This window comes from Danaus plexippus, chromosome 28, assembly GCF_018135715.1.
Source record: "Danaus plexippus chromosome 28, MEX_DaPlex, whole genome shotgun sequence".
NCBI lineage: Eukaryota > Metazoa > Arthropoda > Insecta > Lepidoptera > Nymphalidae > Danaus > Danaus plexippus.
In genome coordinates this window covers 3,008,604-3,035,688 of record NC_083556.1, presented here as the reverse complement: position 1 = coordinate 3,035,688, position 27,085 = coordinate 3,008,604, and the positions used below count along the sequence as shown (strand labels likewise).

At 31.5% G+C, this 27,085-nt stretch overlaps 1 protein-coding gene across 6 annotated transcripts; it reads right to left on the bottom strand.

Moving 5' to 3' along the window:
- LOC116776154 (adenosylhomocysteinase-like 1) lies at nucleotides 1-27,032 on the bottom strand. 6 transcript variants are annotated; one of them, XM_061525274.1, is made up of 11 exons: nucleotides 16,088-16,172; nucleotides 10,250-10,444; nucleotides 8,959-9,161; nucleotides 8,036-8,174; nucleotides 7,209-7,379; nucleotides 5,270-5,402; nucleotides 4,376-4,502; nucleotides 3,939-4,016; nucleotides 2,944-3,123; nucleotides 2,381-2,548; nucleotides 1-2,103 (listed from the first exon to the last, which is right to left on the bottom strand). In XM_061525274.1, the coding sequence occupies exons 2-11, from the start codon at nucleotides 10,344-10,346 to the stop codon at nucleotides 1,945-1,947; spliced, it is 1,455 nt and encodes a 484-aa protein (XP_061381258.1). In that variant the 5' UTR covers nucleotides 10,347-10,444; nucleotides 16,088-16,172; the 3' UTR covers nucleotides 1-1,944. The 6 variants fall into 6 exon arrangements, with proteins under 6 accessions (XP_061381258.1, XP_061381255.1, XP_061381257.1 ...); XM_061525271.1 differs by having other exon boundaries at nucleotides 10,250-10,507; nucleotides 15,982-16,169; XM_061525273.1 differs by having other exon boundaries at nucleotides 15,982-16,169.
- Nucleotides 27,033-27,085: the final 53 nt, after the last annotated feature.

Genomic DNA, 27,085 nt, shown 5'->3' with positions numbered 1-27,085 from the left:
TATTTTCCGAGTTATTTATTAAAACATGGCAACAATTTCTTATACCAATACTAATTACACGGTTTAGGCGTCTCACCACTAATGATAGCTTGTAAATCTAACAGGGAGCACTCGTTTACCTGGCCATTATAATTAAACGTAACTAACACAATAAAGACACTCTTGAAATCAATAAAATTACATCATTATTTTCCCGCCTAAAGTTAGCTGTCAAAATTTTTAACGTCATGTCAATGTCTAAATCAATAAAGGTTTTATACACTTGGTAATAAGTAATAACCGATAGAGTTGATGTTTTATATATTTAAATGTATATATAAAAATAATTGTTGAACAAAAGCAATCACTTTTTTTCGTTAGGTGTTGAAGCGGAACAAGTAAATAGTAAAATTAACTCAAATCTAAGCTAAACCAATCGACATATTCCCGTCAGTTAATGCTATACTAATTCTTATTTTATATCTGTACATACATTCAAACTGATTTTTTTTAATATATTTATTTACAAATCCACAACTAAGCGACTACATTTCGATGGTATTGTTTTTCGTTCAGAAATACATGAAAACCAACTTTTTTTTCTTCAAATCATAATATATTTTTTTAATTTAATTTAAATAATCATAATTTCATGCAATAAACAACACTTGTAACGTTAAAAAAGTAAAAAAAAAAAAAAAATAAAGAGAATTTGTAACTTTTTAGGAATGGTATTCTGGAAATGACAAATTATAATTATCCGTTTACATAAAAAAAATGTATAAATTTTCACTAAAAAAATACATTAAAAAAAAACCTAACATTTCTAATACTGAAACATATCTATAAACGATAATTTAAACTATTTCTAAAATAAAAAAAAACTGGTGGCAAATATATTAAAAGTAACAGGGAAAGACCTCCCTTCACTATTTGTACATTTTTTATCACAAAACAATAACCTAACCCTATGTTATAACGAAATGATAATTATGTTATCTGTTTCGTAAAAAACGACTGTTACACGAAAAAAAATCAACTTAAATTAAGAACGCCATCTATACTAACGAGCTACATCTAAACGACTTACCGTAGATAGACTTCATTCCATTTTCAAATTTTGTATCACATCACAGATTTACCAGAATCCACCAATAGGAGAGCTCCGTTACGAGATTGTCAAATTGAATCGACACTTATGTCAAACTCATTCCAATCAGATACAGACGTTTGCAGTTTTTTTTTTTTATTTACCAAAGGCAAGCGTTTTTAGAACAATGCTTTAGAGAATCTTAAATACTTTCTTGTTTAAGAAACGGTCTTAAACCAAAATTTTAAATATATAAATAAAAAAGAACATTTAGTACAAGATTAAAAGTAATTTGTTTTTAATTCAATTAATCTTTAATTCCGAATTCAGAAAATCATTTTAAAATTATAGAATATTTATATGAAATATAATAAATACTGTTTGTTTGTAGTGATTGAAAAAAAAAATATTTTTTTCCAAGTGCACATGTTAAGCAGCCATGAGAAAAAATTGTAAATTTTTTTGTCAGTTAGTCTGTCGGCGGTGATCTATAGAACAATACGGCGGTACCGATTTTAATGGCAATTTCACTGAGCGGTAGTGTACTTAAGAAGATTAATATGCCGATTGAATTTTTTTAATGTCGAAAAGTAATGTATATATAACATAATACCATCCCAATTTAATATGAATTTCCACATCATGATCTATCTGTAAATCAAATTGAACCCAAATCAGTCCAGCATCAGCTGACGAGCGCGGTGCGGGCAACTGTGTACGTGTTCTACGTCTACCCACACTACAATGCCATAAACGATAACTGAACCACAGACTACAAAGCTCAAATAACTCAAGAGCATATGAAACGAGAATAACGTAGCTTGAATTTCAGTCTATATAAGTAAGCCGGACCCTCGCTAGGTCCTAGTCTTGCGCTAGTACCTATAATAGTTAGGTTTGAAGGGCCCCACTTTATTAAGACCTAGATATTTGGCCTGTTCGTCTGTGAGCTCTGTGAGATGTGCGTCGAACGTGGGTAGATGTAAACTGGCCACGTACTCGTCCATTTTCTTCGGTAGAAGATACACGTCGGCCTGGAAACATTAATATATATATATGTACTACATGTCATATGTCCGAGAGGAAAAATATTGTGGTCAAAAAATGTATGCTCCTTATTCATAGTAACAGCTCTTTACATATTCAAAAATATGTATTAATTCAATTTTCGTATGTTTGGGCAGTTGAATTTGATATATTAAGGTCTCTTTGCGCTGTGGGTGCGTGTGTACGCCACCTTGTATCTGTGTGTGTGTGCGTGCGTGTGTACATCACCTTGTATCTGTGTGTGTGCGTGCGTGTGTACGTCACCTTGTATCTGTGTGCGGGCGCGTTGTAGAGCTCTATGAGTGCGAGCGCCTGCGTGGCGGCCGTCACGGACACCACGAACGACGGCAGCGACGAGCAGCACAGGTTGGCGAGGCGGCCCTCCGCCAGCAACACGATGCGCTTGCCGTTACCCCAGATTATATGATCCACCTGACATTATATGAACATGTATATACTGTCTCATAGAGTCAGCCGCTTTGGATCGCTTTAAAGCTTTTAAATTGAATGATACTTCAAAAACAGTCAAATAATCTATAACTTCTTAGTGTTAATGCTTTTTCACCCAGCTAAGGCTGAATTTATAAAGAAATAGCAAAAGATGCGAGATAAATAAAAAAAAAATATGAACAAAAAAAAATCACATAAACAATGCTTACATATTTTTATACAAAACGTGTAAAGCCATTCACGTATTGTTTACATTCTTTATCTTGTTTCGTTGGATGCATTATATTAGGCTTTCAACGCAAATTGCTCCCATCTCTTTCATATGTCATCACATATACACAAACGTACCAGCTGTATAAGGCCGTGGCCACACTAACCTGACTCCTGACCCTCTCCCACATGAGATCAGGTGTTCTGAGCGCGTGTACATCCACCTCAGTGTTACTGTGGCCCATGTTGCACACCACACATCCATTCTTCATTCTCTCCATGTGGTCCCGTGTGACCACGCCCTTATTCCCCGTCGCCGTTATGACTATATCCACTTGTCTTATCACCTGCGATGTAAAATATGTATTTTTATTCAATATTTGCAAGCCGAGTCCAGATCACATTGTTAGGAAAAGTCATTAGGCTAAAGGCTATTTTATAACTTGAAATAAATTAATCGGTTTAATTAGATAGAGATCTTCACTTGCTGTGATATTTTTATATACATATATAGACTCTTTACTTACAGACATTATCAGACATTATATAAGTTATATATTTATATCTATCTATTGTTAGAAATAAATTTAGACACTTCGACTTAGATGTTTATTGCTCCACAATTCGTGACAGAATCCCCAGTCTAGCACTTACATCCTATTTATAATATCCAAAGGTAACATTTTTAGGTGAGGGTAGGTTACAATATCGTACAGAGGGCGCTAGTTTTCCCTCATAAGAGTTTCCATTAAATAATAAAACACTGAACGTCACGTAAAACATGCAAAAGCTCTCATTATAAATTACAAAACCAATTTTTCAGTATCTGGACATTTAACTTACTGTACAGAAACATTATTAACATTAATTTACACTATTATAACAAACATACAGATGGCGCTAGTTTAACCATCATAAGAATTCCCAATAAATATCAGAATATAAATAACGTTAAGCTTAGAATTACAAAGCACATCACATTATATATAATTATTACTAACAATATATATATATATATTGTTATAATTCACACAGTGGCGTGTTAAGTTAAAAGTGACCAAAGGTAACATACAACTGTACCAATCACAGAAAATCGGTTAAAATATATAGTTAACTTAATTAACGTATAGTTTAAATGAAGATAAGATCGTTAGACGCTAACCTCGTTCAGCTTGACCACTCTGAAGCCGTCCATGGCGGCCTGCAGCGCGCAGATAGGGTCGATCTCAGTGACGTACACCTGTGATAGCAACACGTGAGACGTATAGTGATTATATGATAGTAATAATAGACCAGTGCGCGTACCACGGGCTCGCATAAACTGAATACGGCGAGTTTACAGTATTTTTATTTTTATACTAAGTATGGTTGTTATATTATAAGATCATTGACGCAGCTCGGTTTAAAATAATTTAATTTAAAAATATCGATTTAATAAAGTGAGATATACTTTATATTGAAGTGAACGGATGGATGGAATAGAAACTAAATTTATACAAAAACACACGTATTGCACAAAATAACGTAGATGACAAATGGGGGTAGAACCACTTCTCACACACACACTCGCACACACACGCACACCGTGGGCGTACTCACCACACAGCCGAGCGCCTTGAGCGCCTGGCAGCAGCCCTTGCCCACCTCCCCGTACCCGCACACGGCCGCCTGCTTGCCGCCGAACATCAGGTCCGTGCTGCGTTTGAGGGCGTCTATGATGCTCTCCCTGGAATAAAACGCTTCATTTGTATCTCAAACGCCGAGTTCCGCGTGTACTGAACCAATGTTTGCTACTCCTTAAAAAATACTATAATATAAATCAATTTGATAATGGTTTTCAGTCATCTAGCTTGGACAGAATATCGTATGAGCTGGAAATCAAAGTAATTTTCCGATTGTTATGAACGGAAAAGCGTAACGGTTAAATGTATAGTTACGTGAAGCTAGCGATAGATGTCGCTACCGTTAGCTCACATATTATTTTAGTACACCTCGTTTAATCTCCGCGGATAAAGTCGAGGGCAAGAAATAGTCTAGAAAAACGCTTATAATATTCTGTATGATAATTTAATTATCAGTTTTTCCACTCTCCTCTTTAAACGCTAGCTGTGATTTCTTTTACTAAAAAAAATCTCTATGTAACAAACATTAATAACTAGTATTATATGTGTTGTAACGATTAATTCAATATGTACATACAAAGTTAAAATACTTCAACACATACGTATATATTAAAAGAGAGTTTCTATGTTTTTCCTTATTATAGGAAAATTCCTCAAATCAATTAAGTAATTTTATCAAAAATTATGAAGAAATTTAAAGTTTAACTCAAAATATATATACAGAGACGAAATCACTCCACCGTGCGGGTGCGGGTCCAGTTGCAGGGAGAGGAGCTTCAGCAGTGCCTGGGACTTGCGACCCAGGTGTAGGTTTAAGGGGAACCTATCTAACGCGCTAAACGCTCACCTCCAGCTAATGCACACGACTCACCGGCACGAGTACAGATTATCAAACTTGGTCTTGGTGACCGAGTCGTTGACGTTCATGGCTGGGACGCTCAGCTTGCCGGCCTTACTCAGCTGGTACAGTCTGTGGACTCCAGTCACACTCTCCTCGACGATGCCTGTGAGAGCAGCTTATGTTATGTAGGGTAGTTCAATGTTTAATACTCAAACATGTGATGTAGGGTAGTTAGGTACTGCATAAGGGTAGCACAACATTTAGTAATCCTTAGAGCTTAGATTGAGGGTAGTTAGATACTGTATGAGGGTAGTACAATATTTAATAATACTATCGATTTAATGAAGGGTAGTTAGCTATAGAACGCGCGTCACCGAACATATAGTTGTGGTAAATCTAATAGTTTTCAACAGTCCGAGTGATGACGCGTGACAATATTATATTTTATTACATTTCTCCTAAATAATTTTTAACTAATATCAATGATAATACATATCGATATCAAATAAAATGTTCCGTTTTAAAATAAAATACATTAATTTAATTAAATAAATATTATTAATAACACAGGTCTGCAACGAAAATGCTGTCGGCATGTATTTGGGAGATGTAAGCGAATCGAGGAGATGGAAAAAGATATCAGGGAAGATGGAGCGTCTCAATGATTGCAGTCAACTGTTGGATGCTTCAGGGAGACCTTCCAGGTGTTTCACACGCGACAATGTACCAAAAGGAATCTCACAGAGAAAAAGAAATGTTTAGTGCTCACTTATGAATGTATTTTAGATAAATAATACGTTTTGTTACGGAATTGTTAAGAAACAAAAAAACTTTAGGTTTTTTATAGTTTATTTTAAGATGATAACTGGTTTAACGTAGATACCTCCAAAATCAGAACAGCTCTTATTTTTTTTTTTTTTGCAGACCTGTGTAATTTATTAAACGATTCCTTAAGATAAAAAACTTAATAAAATGTATAGCTGTATGTTTCACTCGGCACGCTTACTCCGTGTCTGTATCAAACTATATACGGAGCGTTTATAGTTTATCATTCATAAAACATCGCACATTAATTTAGGTTATGAAACGATAAACGAGAGACGCTTTGTATGTGGTTTGATGCAAACATGTGGTTGTGCGTGCAGGTCAAATTTCCCTTATTTAAGTATAAACGTACTTTAAAGTAATATTTTACTATAAGGTCAACACTAAAGTGAATTTAACAAATCAAATACTAAGAGCTATTATACAATGTTTTTCTATTGACAAAATATCCACCAAAATAAAAATAATATCTATATATAAAATTACCTTTAAGAATTACATTTGAGGTGCTTATTCCTACAGCTCGTATATATTTTAAACTAGCACCATAAACGAACATTGTATATATAGTATCTTGTTTTAGACGATAGATGGCGCTGACGGCTGGTTATCGTAAAGATTGTATTAATCACACTTTTGGTATCTCTGAACCCGATTCCGAATCCAAGCGGACAAAGTCACTGCTTCAAGCTAGTATATCATATTCCTAAACTAAGTAATTGATTAGCTCCGTACACCCAGAGGATTTCTAATAAGTTAAGACCAAGTCATATAGTTAGTTGAGTAATTATTGTACGTATATATATATATATATATATTACCTGACTACACTTATAAATATAATTGTACTGTACTGATTCTGATGAAACTCTCCACTAACGTATCTCAGATATTAGGAATACATACAGATTATAATTTATTTAAATTCAACGAACACGATTTTAAAGTCGTGCGAAGGAAAACGGAAAATTCAACCGTCTCTCTCACTCATCGGACGAAACGCAACCATTAAAGACTGCTTCACGCCGATCTTCCGTGAGAGGGCGGTACTTCCCCGGTCGAGCCAGCCCATGTTCGTGCTGTCGTTTGACCACAGCCAGGCTCTACCGCGTCCATAGCTGCCGCTATCTCGTCTTTGACGTACCTTTGATCTGTTTGAAGGCGGCCGGGTGCTTCTTCAGCATCAGGTGCGTGGCGTCTCCACCGTCGTCTAGTATCATGTTGGGTTGCCAGCCGCTAGTGGGGGTACAGCACTGGTCTATACACCACCAGAACGCCTCCTCGCTCTCGCCACGCCACGCGAATATAGCGTAACCTTCATGTTATATATCGGAGAATTTAAGATGATAAAATTTAACGAAAAGCGTTATTGAAGCAAACATTAAGAGGAAGTTATTGTAATGAAATCTCGGAAGGTTTATAGAACATATATATGAAAGACAATCCAGCACAATTATATATATAAAATCATATATATATATGTAATTAATAAATAAGATGAATTCACAAAAAAAAACTTATTACGCGAACTAAATGGAAACTCATGTGACGTGACAGCTGCTCACTTGACAGTGGATTATAATTTTATTCATCAGGATTTCAATTACTATTTCTAAAAAAATAAGCAAAAAAATTTTTCATTATATAAAATGTAACATCGAATTAATCCAAACAGCGGGCGAGTCAGATAAGATCAAGAAGAGAATATATATATATATATTCTCTTCTTGATCTTATATATATATATATATATATATATTCTCTTCTTGATATATATATATATATATAAATGTAGAAAGCCTGATATAATGCTTCCATCGTAACAAGATAAAGAATGTAAACAAACCGTGTATGGCTTTTAAAGTTTTGTACAAGTTAATTATAGAAATAACACTGCATATGATAGCAATGTATAGTGATAGTATATATATACATATACATATATATGTATATAATATGTTTGTGACCTACCCGCATCCGCTAAGGCAGCGGCCACTTCATTCTGTGTGCTGTATATGTTGCAAGCTGCCCAACGAACAGTCGCGCCCAGAGCAGCCAGGGTCTCGATCAACACGGCCGTTTGAGCGTTAATGTGTGTGCAGCCTACTATCTGTGTATACCACATATTAACTTGATATTATTAAAATAAAACAAAAAACAAACCTAATCTTTAATTGAACGTAACGATTATACTCAGTGAGACAATCAAGTAATCATTCGCCAAAAACGGCTCGCATCATTTTTTTAAAACACTCTTACATCACTGAACCGATATTAAAAAAACATAGGTAAGAAAGACCGTAATGGAACTGGCTTTCTTCTGCAAAAACCGCATAGAAATCGGTCGTTCCGTTTAAGAGCTACAATGCCATACGTCAAAATTTTCTTCATCATCTTTTCTCTTGCTGCATCGAAGCTTAAAAATGCATGCATGCAATAACTTGTATCAACTTCATTATACTACGACACAGACAAAGATATTTCGATTTTTTATCGTATCAGAGATTTTTTTTTTATTACTTTTTACATTTGCTTAAGCCGCATACATTGTAGTCTTTTTATTTAATTAGAGAAAAAGATTAATAATACAATAGATCCTAGAGGTGAGATCTAAGATTTTCGCGAGTATTCATTTAAATGAAACTAGTATTATTCGGATTTACTACGCGGATTTTATTATTTAAAAACTACATAATCCCGACGTTTCGGTTACTTTTCAGCAACCGTAACCGAAACGTCGGGATTATGTAGTTTTTAAATAATAAAATCCGCGTAGTAAATCCGAATAATACTAGTTTCATTTAGATCCTAGAGGTCCTATAACCACGAGCTGTATGTCAGGATATACGAACTCTTCTCTTTGTAAACAGCACATAGGTGTCCAAGTTACATACCTTCGCGTCTTTTAGCGGCTTATCGTCCTTTGCCCTCGCCCTCAAGGCCATTATGCCCGGCATCTCCTGTTCAGCGATCTCTATCTCCCTCCTACCGAAATCATGCTGTTCTATGTTACGCACGCAGTACGGGGGATTCGGCTGGCCGGCAGCGATAGCCTTCTCGTGAGGTTGGACCCCCTCGTCTTCATCTGACGAGGACCCTGGCGACAATCATTGGTAATGAAGGATTAGGGGCATATATGGAAACAAAAGTGAACTGATGTAAAGATATTTAATAATTTATTGAACAGAGTACAGAGCTGAAAATGGCGCGAAAAACGGGAGAAACGTCAAATCTTTTTGACATTCACTCGCACCACATGACAGATAATAAATATAAAATAATACATTTAAATTTTGCGATCAAATTAATTGTTTTACATGAATTTTTGGACAGAAACCATTATATGTTTTAGGCGTGACATTTATTAAAATTTTAGTAGAATTCTTCGCTGACTTCATGATGAATGTATGTCATGGCAAGGGAGGTAAGCATTGAAGACAATTACGTATTTTGAATAGTCTTAGTTATTGATTACGTCGTTAATAATAAAATATGATTTCGTACAAACTTTGCAAGTCATTTGCACTTAACTTTTAATTTACAAATTGCTTTTAATGTATATAAAATACATAAGAAAATATTTAAGATATATAATTTTTTTTTATTGCCAATAGTGGAATAGTGGAAAATCCCGATTTGGTGAATGAAGACAATAGATGTACGTCGTGAGACTAATTTGATTGTGTCGCCAGTCTTATCGAGACTATAAAATAAAAATGTTTTCTATGTTTTTGAAAACGTTTGAAATTATTTTTTTTTTTTCTAAATATATTATTATAGTTCATATCGAAATTTTATATGGCACATTAGGATGACAACGTGACGTGTATTAAGATGCAATCACTGTCTGACTGATAGATGACGCTCACAGCTGTTCACAATAACTATTTATTATTTGAGGCCATTATTAGTAACTCTATCAATAAAATCTATAGTCCGCACAGACAAAGAATTAGACTCGCTCATATATAAACATACACACATACAATGATCAATTTCCATTATTAATACAAGACAAAAGACTCATCACACTCGTTGCTTAGTTGGAAAATCATTTGGAAAACTGTATTCTAGAGATCGCAGCTTCGATTCCTGCTTGCGTCTATTAGATTATAATTCAAGGATCAACCGAATATAGTTTACAGAACCAATTTTATACAACGACCAGCGTAATAAGAAACTCACAGAAGTCACTTCTCCCAGACACTATCGAGTGGCGCTTCTTCAGCGAGGCTCCGCACTCCTCATTCATGCTGTTCTTCAGGATACCAGAGGACGGCATTTAGATCGTGAATTACAGTTTAGTTCATTACATTTTTCCTTGATTTTTTACAGTTCGTTGTTTCAATCACGCTCACGGGCACAGAAATTGTATTATGTCTATTAGATTTATTTGTTTTTATGTATTTTGAATGACATAAAATTTTATCATAATTATTGATACTAAGCGGAGAATATAATACGTGTAATTGAAATAAGCAAAGAAGATATAGATCAAAACTAAGAAAATAATGCTTTCAAAGTAATAATGTTAGGCGAAATTATAGATAGATGAAGATAGCAGATCAACTCGATCATACATACATACATATGTTTCCACATATCTCCGGAACATACATTCAATGAGCTATACTAAAATATTTAATGTGTTTTTCAATGACTGGTGTATCAAGATGGTTGATTATAATTTATATATATATATATACATATGTATTATGTTTATTGTTTAATCAAATAATATATAGAACAACAAGTTTTTTTATATATATATCATGTATTTATATATATTTGTCTCATTGCAAAGACAAAAAAATTTTTTTTTTTGGTCTGTACGTATGTTTGTTATGAATAAACTCAAAAACTACAGGACCGATTTCAAAAATTCCTTCACCATCGGTTAGCTACATTCATCTCGAGTAACATGGTCTATGTTTGTTGCTGGGAATATTTTGAGATCCTTATTAAAACTTCAGAGACTTAACTCAATGTGCAAAACAATGCTCTAAAACGATTTACGATAAAATAAAAGTATGTCCCGCAATAATTTTTCAAATAAATAATATTAAAAATTAAAACAACAGAAAAAATATATATAAAGGAAAGGTAGAAAATAAATAACATAATTTGCAAACCCGCGCAAAGCCAGGACGGACCGCTAGTTTATAATATATTTCAAATACTAGTTAATAATGATTGTTACATAGAGAATATTACAAGAGAGTACAGTTAGTTTTCAACCAGATGAACAAACTGACAGGTATGTAATTAATTTAACCGTGACAATTTTTTTATTATATAAAACAAACGAATTAATAATGGCCCTATCGGTAAACAAGATTTTGACTCAACGCACATCTGGAGCGGATTATTAATAGCTATGCTATTAATATATATTTTGTAATATTCACAAACACGAAAGCCACATACATGAGTCAAATTGTGTATGTATGTCTGTTTACAATTCTGAGAAATATCTCCAAAACTAGATCCTGCAGTCGCTGGACGTATTAAATAGTTTATATTAATTGTACTACAAACATGGCAGTTTACGAACTAACTACGAAACTATATGACATTATTCAGCATTATACATATATATGTATAGATATATATATATAAATAAAATGATAAATTTCTTTAGGAAATCCTATTTCTCAATTAGGATTTTCAAAACTATTTCTAAGTTTCAATCTTATAAACACATTAACACATTATATATGGCTTACTTTCATATAACATTAATATATTTTTTTATGTTTCTCGAAAGGTCATAAGAGCTATATAAACTGTCAAGTTATCCATTGTCCACCGGACACCCTGTATATAAATTGCATATTAAAACACAAATAGTCCGAAGCAGAACATTTTTTTTTTCACATAGACACACATTACACCTATCAACAAATAAACTATAAAGGCTAGATAGATTTATTATCGCTTTAAATATTTTTTTCCACACATTCATCGAGTAACGCCGGGGTTAGTGTCTTGTGCAATCGGTCCCACCGTCAGATACGTCCATAGTTATTGTAAACATGTAAACTATATTTAATCTTTACGTTCGACCTACATCCATTTCGCTATGGACCGCATTATGCAGTAACTGGCCATGATGGAATTGTATATGCCACATGCCATGTGAGTATTAATTTCAATTAGGTAAAATTTTTATTGAACCTATCAAATATTCAACATTCTATTTTTTTTTTTATTTTCATACATTTTATATTCATCGCATGGACGAATGATGAGATCTAAGACCTTGGCAAGTATTCATAAAAATAAAACTAATATTTTTAGGATTTACTACGCGAATTTTATTTTTTTAAAAACTACATTATCACGACGTCTCGGTTGATTTTCAGCAACCGTGATCACGGACAGAAGAGATGTGAATGTCTGTCAGTTGGTCCTATTATTTACCATCTATCCCCATCGATATCTTAATTTTCTGGCGTACTGCTCTGGATGCCGGCAGAATGCGCTTACGGTGTCATGAGGTACTCCTGAGACAGCGCACTGACAAACAAAATTCGCGTAGCAAATCCGAAAAATATTAGTTTTATTTTACATGGACGAATGATCTACAAGAACTTTTCAAATCAAAATATTATAATTTTAATGTATTTTAAGTTTGAATTTTGAATTTTTGTCATAACACCGACCATTTTACAATATTTCATCGAAATATATTACAATCCAAAATATATATATTTAAATTGCACTACTAAAACTCTATCTCACGGACAAATATAGATATTAATAATAATATATAGATAAAATCGCAGCCATAACAAATTATTGTTTTGTAATCCACGATCTGCATAACAAACAAACACACAACGCATCATAGGTCCTAATAATATTTTTTTCAATAACCGCTCAGTGTTGCGTAACACCGACCAACAATGGCCGCCATCGGTCCACTGGTCACTTGATACATTCAATACCAATACAACACACGTCCGACACTTCAAACAATCACTATTTATATACACACGTACCTAAGACTATATATTAAAAAAAAAAAAACAAACAAAAGTAGGATTAATATAGAAAATTAATACGACTTCAAAGAAGTCGAACAATTTATAAATAAATTATAGTAACTAAGAAAATCATATATATTAATATAATTACATATAAAGAAATTCTTCACTGATTGATTTCAAATATGTACTAATTATTTATCAATAAAACAGTTATTGCACTATCGTATAACAAACACACACACAAACCGCTCCGCATATGACAATATATATAGCATTACACACATACACATAAATCAGTGAAGTGAATTGAATCGATAAAATCACAGTCGTATTAAAACATGCATGTTATGCGAGACGGAAATATATTTATATATATATATATATATATATATATATATGTGTAAATAAAAACAACGAGAATGATACGTTAAAGAAAGAAAGAAAGAAAATTTTTATTATCTTAAAAGACAACTCTATCTGGACATATAAATTCAAGTATAAAAATGAGATATAAAAAAAATCTAGGTCAAGACTTTCGAGATTCCAAATACGGAATGTTCAAGCTAACTTCTATACTATGAAACTATTGATTAAAATTGTTCTAAATTCTAGTATAAATTCTAATTGTAGACTAGAAGCGAGATAATAAAGTCGATTTTCACGACTTCGAATTGAATCGATTTTTATCGACGCATTTAAACGAACGAAACAAATATTTAGACTGTATTACCTAAAATTGAATTGTTCCGTACATCAAGATGTACATATATCAAACCGCATTAACCTAGGATAGATTAAATTGAAACCTCTATATAATTAAGGTAAAATTAAAACATATATATATCATCATCATCATCAGCCTGTCGAAGCCCACTGCTGAGCAAAGGACTCTTCTCACATGGAGAAGGTTAGAGCATTAATCACCACGCTTGCTCAAGACGATTTCAATCTTATAGATAAGATATATATATATATATATATATATATATATACAAATAGTACCACTAATTTAGAGCCCCAATTGCAACATACCAAAGTTTAACGATAGCTTCTAATGTCGAGGGAATCGTAAAATGGTTGTAAATCTAAATAAACTACAGACTATCCATGTAAAATATACAAAAGTAGTACACAGAGTGAAGATAGTAATATTCTTGATGATTAATATTATATACATATAACAAGCAATCATCCTCAACTAACCTAACAATCCTAACCTAACACTAACACTAACCTAACCATCCCAACCTAACATGTTCTCACATCATTAGAATGCATTTTATACAAATACTTATCATTCTATAATTTTAAATATTCGTATATAATTTGAAAGTTTATTTCAATACTAGTGACGTACATACGTTTTAATATTGGTTTCATAAATCATAATATGGAAAATAGATCAACATACACATCCGTTTCCTGTAAGCGAGGAAATAAGATATTTCAACAAATATTAAAAAAATCTGTTCATTAATATTTTATACTATTAATGTTGTTATCTCTATAAAACTGAACAATTTCGACGTAACTTTTTTATTCGATCAAACCCGATAAATTATGTTTAGAAACAATCACACTACCGGTGGTCAGATATACAATGAAAACTAATTTTTATAAAATACACACACTTCTAAGACCCTCAAGTTCTTATAAGTGTCTTAAAATATTATTAAAATCTAAAGACGTAGGATTTTTTAAATGAACCGTACTACATATTTCCTTATGTGCGAATTTACACAGCCTATAGTAGAAAATTCTAGCTAGTATCGGCTACTTTTTCGGGAGATAAAAACAAATTACTATATATATATTTATGTCCTGATAGTTATAGGTCATCTGTAAGACAGCTATCTCGAATGGCGCATCCGCAGATATACGGAGATACTTTATAGTATATACATACATATATACATAGTTCGCCACTGCGGTCGTACGTTCACCACCTACGACGTCATTTCCACATTTCGATAGGTGGAATCACAGTCAAACACTATGCAGTCTAAATTAAAAAAAAAAAACGATCGAAAAACGCAACAATTTTGCTTTCACAAACCGAAATAATTGTTTGACATATTATAATCAGATTATCGGGTTAATTTACAACTGTCTTGTTATTTTTTAAATAACCAAGGACTATTAATTACGTTTCTATATATAAAAAAAACGTATATAAAGAAGTGAAGGTCATTTCGTTAGGGTACTGTGATCATATATTACAGATCGTGGAAAAGAAAAAAAAATCGATATTTAAATACCTTCCATAGCAGTAAACCCACAACATACTGTTTTGTTATATATGCATATAACACTATATACTGATATAATAATAATATTTAAATATAGCCAAACATTCCGCGGTATAAAAATTTTACAATACATATATTAATATATATATCTATAAAACATTTATACTCGGACTAGTTAGAACTCATTTTTCAAGACAATACCGCAATTATATGAATGTAAAATGAAACGTGCTTCGTTTATAGGAGAGATTGCAAAATGATACGAAAGCGCACTGAAAACGACATGCGACCTTATCCACTTGGACTTAATGTTAATTTTAATAATTTGTCGAAAACAAAAATACCTAATATTGTTTTAAAACTGAAACACCAACGAGAATACCACCACTTGATGCAAAGTTTAGAGCCAAGTTATACTAAGAACCGGAAATCAATAAACAACCGCTCACCTACCGCAGTCACATCACTACTTATTAAAAGAAACCGCAGTGAAAAGCGCGCCAAAATTTACATTGACATTAAAAAAATATAAATGCATTTAAATGAATTCGTATGACCTTGGAATTGAATGGCATCGTTAAAGCGTTAAAGTTGAAGCGTAGAAAATTCTAAAATTACGAACATTTATTTTTCATTAGATAAGCTTTCTGCGTTTATTTTTTTAATATGTCATTACTTTTTACGATTATTTCATTGCCATGTGTTAATATTATAATTAGTCATGGCACAAAACAAAGGCGAAAAAAAATATCGACACTTTCACGTAAAAAAAAAATCACAACTTTCAAATTTCGAAACGCGAAATCCAAATATGGAATCGGCTGTATTTAGTACAAAAAGCGCGAGCTCCGCTCAGCTCGGGGTCACGAGCTATACTAACCGCTGCTACGTATAACACCCAACATCACATCTCATCTCTCAGTAATAAACATTCGAAATTCTAATCAATATAACAATGCATGTAATGTCGAAATTCAAATCGATGTAACAAAATAAAAAGTTAAAAAAAGAGGTTTTGCTGTTACGGAACATGGAGACTTACTTTCAATTCATAATAGGTTTTTAAACATAGACGACAACAAATAAAAGTTTGTTATTATGTTCTTAATTTTAAAAACGATTACATAATAAATATAAACATTGTAACAAAATAATTATTTTGAATTATCTTGTGCACAATCACAATTTTAAATTACGAACACGCGACATCACTATTAAAATGTATCAAACCTCTTTTATGAAAATGGTTTTATAAATAGAACTTTGGCTGAAAAAAAATGTACATATTTTTCTAGAATTAAAAAGACATTCAAGTACAGATAAGAATATCTTAATTTTCATCACCTTCACAACTATGCCACCATATGTCCTTTCCAGTCCTAACGACGACAAGATAAATTATATTTGCTAACTGGCATCATAAATCAAACACAGGTTTCTATAGACCTTGTCCGAATAAAAAAAAAATATTTGATACTGGAACCAGTCGAGATTGCGGACTGAATTTAAACCCATAAAAAATTTATTGCTCAGAATGGAGTCGATTCAATTTAAGAAGAAATTCACAAAAAAAAAGATTATGTATTAATTTAACTACGAATATTATTATTTATGTCAGTATATATCTTTGCTTAATCTTTTAAAACGAGAGGAATATTTTTAAACTGTCAAAAAAGACAAGCACACACCCAATTATTAACAGCCAATGTAAATTAAAAAGTAAATATAATAATAAATATTTATAATACAATCTATATTCTATAACCTGTTACGTTAAATAAATGCGTTGTATAAATGTGAATAAATGAATAAAATATATTTCATTAGAGACTTTGAGCGTAGATTATTTTTAATATTTTTTACAAAAACATAAAATAATGAGAATTAATATGTAATTAAAGTTCAAATAAAATATGAGAGATATCACGAAATGTTAAAAAAATATATATTTGTTGTATATCAATTCCTGAATTCAAATATGAAGGTATATAACATGATTGTCATACGTAATTATAAAAAAAAAATTAAGACCTTAATTTAAGAAAAAATAATATAGATTTATTAGAGATTCCTTATTAGTTTTTTTTTTTTCATTCTTCGTCCATCAATCGTTATGTTTAAAATGACGTATATCTATATATATAGTATGTATAACGTGACACGAAAAACCTAACATTATTAACACGAAAGCTTTAAAAATACAATCGCATATAGACAAAGTCACGGTAAGATATAGTATTTTATATAGGCTTTACTTACTCAGTAAATGTGTACGGCAAATTTTGTTGGACTAAATGTTATATGTGCTTATTTGAAGTCACGTATTCCTTTCGACTGGAACTAACCAAGGTTAAGATTTCAAAGAAAATATTCCTAATTAAGATGAATTTGATGGACACTCCGCGTGAGGGTGCTTCGTCTGAATGGAGAGATGTCTTGAGATAAGGTTGTGCTATGGCATCAAACGGGTGTATTTTGGCCATAATATTCTTTATTATAGACGGACATACTGTCTTTATATATATAGTTATATCTAAGTCTTTCGCGATTATTCATTTAAATAACACTAATATAGTCGTATGTGCTACGCGTATTTTATTATTTTGAGCTGCATACTCACGACGTTCCGATTACTTTGCAGCAACCGTGATCACGGACGGACGAGATGAAGATTTTCGTGTACGGAAGTCGGAAATAGTTTAATAAATAAATGCGATGGTACATAGAAAAATATTAGTTATATATATATATAAAGATAAGAAATATTTTTATTTATTGTGATATATGTACGTCTGTATGAATGAACGTTCTAACCTCAGAAACAAAATTATTCTGAAGTAATAAATGGAACATATATATACTAGTTTTTGCACGCGACTCTGTTCTTTCTGAGTTGTTCTCTGCCACTGAAGCCACTCAACCCGAACTGCACTTCATGGATCCACAGTGTGGTTTTGGGATCGGGATAGAAGGTAGCCTATGTTTTTCAGCAGTTCTGTCTATTTCTTTACCAAAGTTCATCAAAATTGGTTCAGCGTTTTAGGCGTGACAGCGTAACAGACAGACAGTAACTTTCGCATTTATAATATTAGTACTTAGTAGAGATATATATTTCTTGAATAGGATATTTCTTGAGGAAATATAAAGGCCATATAAACATCAATCGTCACGCTGTGGTGTAGAGCTTCAATGAAAAGTGTGGCGTAACAATTCATTATCAGAGGACCTATTTTAGGTGTTTGGTAAACTCCGAAAATTAAGCAACGAATGCTACCACTTTAATGTACACATATATTAGAAAATATTTCGTTTATGCGAACACAATCGCAGGCATAAGTTAGTCTTAGTAAGAAAATGTCCCTTTTTTGGATGACCGTTTTGAGTATTTTGTATTATAGTTTTTGTAGAATTGAAACGCCTTCAAGTATCTTCCACACGCACACATAACCACAAACACACACAGGGATAGTTTGAAATATTATATTAATATATATAATTAACAGTTGTCAGAAAGTTAGTTTACTAGAAAAACCTCATATTACTTCATCTTAAATAATATTATAATCGAGTCATAAGTGTCTATCCTTCTACGTATCTGAAGGTAGGAGGTTATTTACTCTAAAATCTAAAATCAGATTAACTATGAAATTATTTGCGGGTACTTTTAATACCTATCAAATTCCCATTGACCCCATGGAGGTTGGAAGGATCTGTATCCCATCGGTCTGTCTATAAAATAATACTGCCGTAAACACGAGATCCAAAATCTACCAATCCAAATCCAATCTCGTTCCAAATGTTTAGTTACGTTTAACATTTTCAAAGTTTTTTATATTCTTATATAATAAATATTGTATTAGAATATACGGAATTAAAAAAAATGTTCCACAAGAGAAGGAATCGATAATATCATTTATTTAAAAAAAAAAAACAGAAATAACATTAGTGATTTAAAAAAAAAAACGATTTTTACTAAACTCATACAAAAATATATATGATACATACAATTGAAATGCAATGTTAAATTTTTTTTTGTCTTGCTGCATGCCTGTTTGTTCCGGGTAATCTCTGTAACGGCTGGACAGATTTTAATGGGAATTTCTCTCGCAAATAGATAATATATTATCAAGAGTAACTTAGGGCACTACTTAACTGACTTAAAAAAAGACTTTAATTAGACTATTTTTGTTACAATATTACTTATAAACTTAAAGGGCAATTTTCAATAAAAAAAATTATCGAGAGGTCATTGTCCTGAGATAATTCGTTTGTCATAAGTGTGAAACTGATAAAGGGATCCTCAAGAAGTCCAAAGAAAACTCATAAGTATGATGACCAGTACTTCAAAGGAGTTTAAATATGAGGACAAAGTCTACGGCAAACAGCTAGTTCTTTAGTCATATAAAAAATTAGACCAGTAGTTGATATTAAATATTTATTTATGTTACATAACATTAATGTTTGAGCTTAAACATAAAATTCGTCAGATCGTTACACCATCAAGGTTGTATATCGTCAAATAAATATGTCGTATTACGAGGCTGAACATTTTAAATTTATATAAAGAGTCTATTTTGAGTGTAAAATATTTAAAAAAAATCAGTTCTGCGGAAAAAAAAGACCCTTTCATTGTATGTTTGTAATAATCATCATCATCAGCCTATAGGAGCCTATAGGAGCCCACTGCTGAGCAAAGGCCTCATCTCACATGGAGAAGGTTACAGCATTAATCACCACGCTTGCTCAAGACGGGGTGGCGATTTCGATCTTATAATTTGATAATTATAAGACCAGGTTTCCTCACGATGTTTTCCTTCACCAGCCGTCAGTGGTGTCTAAATACTCTTAGAAAGTACATATGATTCGGAACAGATCACATTGGTACTTGCCAGGTTTCGAACCCGTTTGTAATACAACCGTTTTATTAATTAAACTATTGATCTAACGATGTTAAGTAATCAATGAGTAATGTTGGTAATTCTTATACAAATTCATTACAAAATTTACCATTGTTATTAGAATACAAGACAGACAGATCTACTTTGAAAGAAAGCTTCCTGTTAAAGAACGGGACAAAATGGCTGAACAGAAACTTAATAATATTTAATCGACCAAAAAATCAATGGATTTAGTAAGAGTTTAATCAGTCAGAAAAAATATATGTCTAAATAATAATGAGTAATTGAGACACGAAACCTCTCATGATTCCGTGGAAACGTGCGGGTGCGGGTCCATCGCATTGCAGGGAGAGGAGCTTCAACAGTCCCTGAGACTTGTGACCCAGGTGTAGGCTAAGGGGGCCACTATCTAAATCGCGTTAAACGCTCACCTCCACCGTCCAAGCTCCTCTCTCTACCTAATCTTATACGAAAAGAACCTGCTAGATCTGCCTTTGACGCACGTTCCAAAAATGAACTGATGTTAGTTCTTGACAGGCCCAAGTCTTTTAGCAGGTTGTAGAGAGATTTGGCTGTTATACCTCTCGCTCCCACTTCTACCGCGTATAAATTTACAACAATAGTTAAATTCTTAAATCTCGTTAATATACAAGTACTAAATATTTATATTAAGTAAAAAATTAAAACAACATTTTGAATCGTAATTTTAACAAATGACAAATTTTATAACCACCCTCATCTATAAATCCTAGTATACATTATCGACACAGATTCTTCATTTAAGTAATACGTTTAAACTATCGGTATAGCTGTATGTACACTCGTACTTTAGTCACCCATGTATACACGTAGTTTCCCTTAAATTGCATTTTATATATAAATTTCATTACAAAACATAATTTTTAAAACTACCTTTATAAATGATTGTTTTATTAAATCGTATGTTTGATACTCCTTGCTGTTAATGTTCTTGTTATATTTGTTTTTTTTTTGTTTTTTTTTTTATTATTATTAGTATTTTTGTAATGTAAGCTATAATACACTCCATGTCAAAATAACTGTGGAAACTGTGGAAGCTGTATGTTTTCCCATAAATAAATAAATAAAATAATAATAATAATTTTTGTGTAGATAAGACGTGGAAGCGACATTGTTTAGAGTTCAAATATAGATTTAAATACAAATTAAAATTTAATTATAACAATTTTAGTATAAAATATGTCATCGTAATAGTAAAACGTAATAATCGTAACCGATTAAATTAATCTCATTTTCCGAGTAACTTGTAACTTACTTTTCTCGCTTAATAACTGAAGTATTTTTAAATTATGATACAATTTTATTAAAAAAAAAAAACCTTTTAATTGCTTTAAAAATAACAAATACGAACAAATAACATATTATAATGGTTAGACTTTCGAGAGTTTTATTCATTTAAATGAAACCAACTTACTCGCATCCCGTCTGCCCGTGATCACGGTTGCTGAAAAGTAACCGAAACGTCGGGATTATGTAGTTTTTTAAAATAATAAAAATCCGCGTAGTTTATCCGAAAAATATTAGTTTCATATAAACATACTATAATTATTATAACGTAAGAAATAATGGATAAATCGATTATTAACTGTACAATACTATGTAACACTTAATTTCGACGGTTACAGAGAACACGTAGTAAGCTCTCAAGCAATAATTCTTTATAAGGCGTTAAACGTAAAAAATAATATATATATATATAAATTTTATACAACATTTGTTCGATTAATATTCTTATGCTCCTCTGTTTAGGCTTCCATTTTCAACCAGACAGTGCTACGGTTATTTTTAGCTGACGCAGCGTTCTTGGACAGTCTCAACGGCTGACTACCCACGGTACAGTGATCTGTCAATAACTAATAATAGTGTAAATAATAATAATGTAAATACACTCGCCGTCAAGTCGGTTAGACATATAAAATAAAAAACTATACACAATTTAATGATGTTATAACTTAAAATTAAATTAAATGAATATATATATATTTATATCAAGAAGACTTATAAACTGATCTATGTATAAATATTTAGACATGTTACTGATTACACACTGACTGTAGAAACTATTAGCATATAAAGTGAGGAATTTTATCAATGACAAACTGTTAACGCTCCGTATTTAGTGCGTTGCGAACTTGGAGTAAGCTTATTGACGTCTGTCATTTTTTTTATCGATCGCTCATAAAATAGTTGCATTAGACTGCTAAAAATATGGCGGTTTGAAGTCTATGTTATAACTTAGGTACTTTAAACTAAACAAAAAATTTAAATTAATACGGTACAATAAGGATATTGCGTATAAAATACTACTAACAGAATTTCGGGAGTGATTACCAGAATATCGTCGGGATGGTCCAGAGATGAGCTAAGACGTTAACCAGTACACTAAGTCCAAGTTTGCATTACTCAATATACGTAGCGTTTCACGTTTCTCGTTTAAGAACACTTTAATACTATAATACGACATTATTTAGAAATGATCAACTATTAACTGTTAACGCTCCGTTTGCCGTATAAAGTGTTTAGGTGCCAATTAGATAAAGATTACATAATATTGGGTAACAATCATGATATATATATATATATTGTCGTAGTAAATCTTCTAAGCTCTTAATAATTTAATTGTTTTATATCTTTGATCAGCCACCGTTGAGTTTTGAATCAAACTAACTATTTCGTTACTAAGTTAAATGACATAAGGTCAGTATATTGGAGGGTAGATTGAATTTAATGTTAGTTGAGAAATACGTTATATATATGTACAGGCTATAATGTTTAAGAGTAATCTTACATACAACTAATAGTTTTGGAGAGATTTTGCTTTTATACAGATTTTTTTTTTGGCATTTTTAATAAATCCTATATGCTTAGATGATACCTATATCTCATATGTATAAAACATACTGCTATAAGTTTCGAACATGAAATACAGAGGAAGACATCTTTGAATTAGTTTTAATATCAGCAGAGACAAAAAAAAATCTTAATTGTTTTTATAATAGAATTATTAGCCTAATATGTATTTGTTTAAATTATAAAAAATTTATGAAGCTAACTTCGATACCGATAGAATTGTCGTTAATACCATTTACGTAACCACAATACGAAAAAATTTAAACTATCTGTTTAGTGTGACTGTATAAACTATTGGTAAGGATAATAACTTTAAACGAAAACAACGAGTAAACTGAGTTTTGAGTATTGGTGACCCCAATTTAACAAAACAATTGAATTATTTTGTTTAGATAATTTAAACCTTACACATTATGTAAAAAGATCAAATATTCATTAACATACACACACATTCACACGCACACACACACACACACACACACACACACACACCAACAGCACTTATATGTAAATAATTCATAAGCAATCACTTTCATAGTAATAACTTATACATGAGGTCTTCATATTTCTAGTATATACAGTATGTTAAACTCGCTTATTGAGGGCTGTTCAATTGTACATTTATATATATACAGGATGTTTCATTATTACACGTGTCTATATACATATATATATATATTTATATTTAACATAAATGTAATGTACCGCATCTTCGTTTACTTTTTCATGTTTATTTTTTTATAGTTTTATATAAACACACCTATACTATTGTTATAAAATTTAATAACTAACTAAAATCGAGTTTCTGTTCATTCAAAACTCTTAATTCGTAATTCACATTCATCTCATATATATCTAGATTATAAAATAATTTTAAAAAATTCTGTTGAGCAAATATTATTTAAATTATTTTTTGACGTGATCATTTACATGCAATTATATTACACTAGGTATCAGCCCCGGCTTCACTCGGGCTCTTTACAAAAAATATAAAATACCCTTTTTAATTTTGAGAATTATTAAACTTACATATATTATGATAACTTTCAAATGACACGCCAGATTTAATTGATTTAAAAAGTAATTTACAGATCAGTATCTGTAGTATGCAGGCTTGAAAACGAAGTAATTTATTTTGTTAAGACTTAATACCGTATTTATGTAAATAGCTTTCCAATAAAGCTTTAGGAATGCTAATTTTTAAAAGTTGTAAAATGGATATAGTATGTTATCCTTAAGGTATAGACATATGCCACTGCGGACTTATCGGTAGACCTATATAAGATACAAAATTCCACCATATAATATTTTGTTATATCTCAAAGGCTTTAGGCAGAGTTTTCGTTAAAAGCTCTCAGACGGCTCATGTTTTCCCGACATCTTCAAACAATATCGTTAATGTACACACAAGTAAATACAAAAACTTAACAAATTACATACTAAAACCTTCCTCGAGAATCACGCTATCGGGTGGCGATAACTGTTTGATAATCGGTGCAGTAGTTTTTCCGTTTATCGCGAACAAACAGACAGACGCGGCGAGGGACTTAGTTTTATAATATGTATTGATATTGATATATGTATACTTAGTGTTAACTTTTTAAATTATAAATATTTTATACACACAGACGAACATAATATTATCTCAATATACATGTTCAATGCTGTCCCAATAATTAAATCGCCTATTGAATATCGTCACATGATTTTATCGTTGACCGACATTATAAGTGGTTAGTGTACCACCTTGATGACGTTTCAATTTTTTAAGGACATACACACACAAACACACTTAAACACACACATACAGAAAGATACGGACACATGCAACCCACACAGATATGCGACACATATGTTTACATACATAAGTATATATATAATATTTATACCAAAAAAAAATACACACAGGCTCCTAACTTTCTTTGATAAATATTATTGTGAATTCAAATAAACACAACTTCATTGTACGTAGCCGAATGCTTTTTCTATTATATTCATAAAAAATCGTAATTATTTTAATAGATAAAGTTAAAAAATAATAAGACGATTTCCACAATCGTCAAAAAAAAATACGGTCAACTCGAGTGATAGGTCAAAGCTAAATGCTGGTGGAACAACACTAGTAAATTTTAATTAACATTTAGGGTCAATAGATGGCGCTGTATAAAATTAATCTAGACAACTAATTTAATTCAACATTTAGCAAAACATATTAATATGTTTCTACATTAAAATTACAACAGATAACATAAATTTTGGAAGTTAGGTGAGTTATTAATTCCCGTTATTGTCATTTAATATCAAAATCTTCTACACTTTAAGCTAAAAAAAAATATCAAATTTTACATACAATTATTTTCAAACTATATTTAATGTAAAAAATAAACACAAAGGCACCAATTGTGTCCATACCAGCTAAAAGCTCAAGTTAGATTGAAATTCTTCAGTTAATTATTATATATAGAAAATATATTCATTACCTTATATAAAGGTTTTTAAGCTTTGTTGTAACAAAACAGATAAACTATCAAGAAAAATCTATATCAACATGAAAATATCTCTGTACATTCCTAACACTACACATATATTTTTTTATTTTCTTTATGGTCTTTAAAATAGTTGTTTATGTGTAATTATAAACATATTCTGTGACTAGCAATAAATTGGTCAACTGATTCAATTGAAAACATTATCTGTTTAATTAAAGTCAAATAATTTTTATAACAATTTTTTTTTTTTAAATCAGAGTCATCATTTTTTTTAAATTATGATATAAGACCACAACAATAATTTTGAGCAAAAATCCAGTAAAAATAAAACCTTGGCGTTGATAAATTTATCTTTACAAAACCCACACATAAATGGTCGATTCAGATTGTTATATACCATTATAATAAATTATTAACACATCTTCATTATGTATTTTAAAATACTTACAAACTTTAAAATATATTTTTCAAATTGTTTGTCATTTCGGCTGTATGTATACAGCCATATACAATATAAGAATAAGTGAATTATGAAAAATATAAAAGCATATTAAAAATTAAATTAAAGGGTCCCCAAATATACATGTGTGTGTATTTTGTTTATGTCACTACCTGCGCCTGTACAGGTAGATATAATTATAAAAAATATTATATGTATTCCGGCCACATCAATCAACATTTCGAAAAATAAAACATTAACCATTAAAATATTTAAATACGTCGTTACTAATAAAAATTGCAGTTATTTGAATATAGAACGATGATACTCGGTTTTGAGAGAATACTCACCAGTATAGGACGTGGAACTGTAGGAATCGGCGGAGGAGGCGGATAAGGACCGGCTTCTGTATCTCGCAGACTTTTTCAATGCACCGGATTTCCCGCGTTGACCGTCAAACTTGCAGGCGGAGGTATCGGTACTAACACCGCGAACCTGCCCAGGGTCTGTCACGGGACTATCACTAGCTACGTTAGCACCCCCCACACTCTCTTTCCTATGGGTATTCGGCTCCCCATGCCCGTCAGACATTTTGTATCCTATTAAATACTAAACAGCACGTCCGCGATTTATTGGCGAATATTTTTACTGCTTTCCAAATATATCACGTAATAGAATTCACGGTGATCTAATACACTTTATATTGTTATTTTTCAACGAAAGTCTTTTACTTTATATCAATTGACTATTTTAAAAATATCAATAATACAAACAATTTGAGAGCGCTATGAAGATAATTTTAGGGACAAAATAACACTTCAACTCTTGATAAAATTATTGATTTAAAAATATTAGGCAAAAAATTTAAAAAGATCGATTAAAGGAGGGTGAACTGACGGTTATACTTTCAATTTACATTATATTAGGAAAATATTCAGGACCCAAAACCACCTTATTAAATAAGCAGCTCTCCCCTCCACTTTTCCTCATTTCCACACACAAAAAACAGTAATGTCATTTTGTCAATCGAATAAGAAAAACCGATAAACCGGAAGAAATTACCTG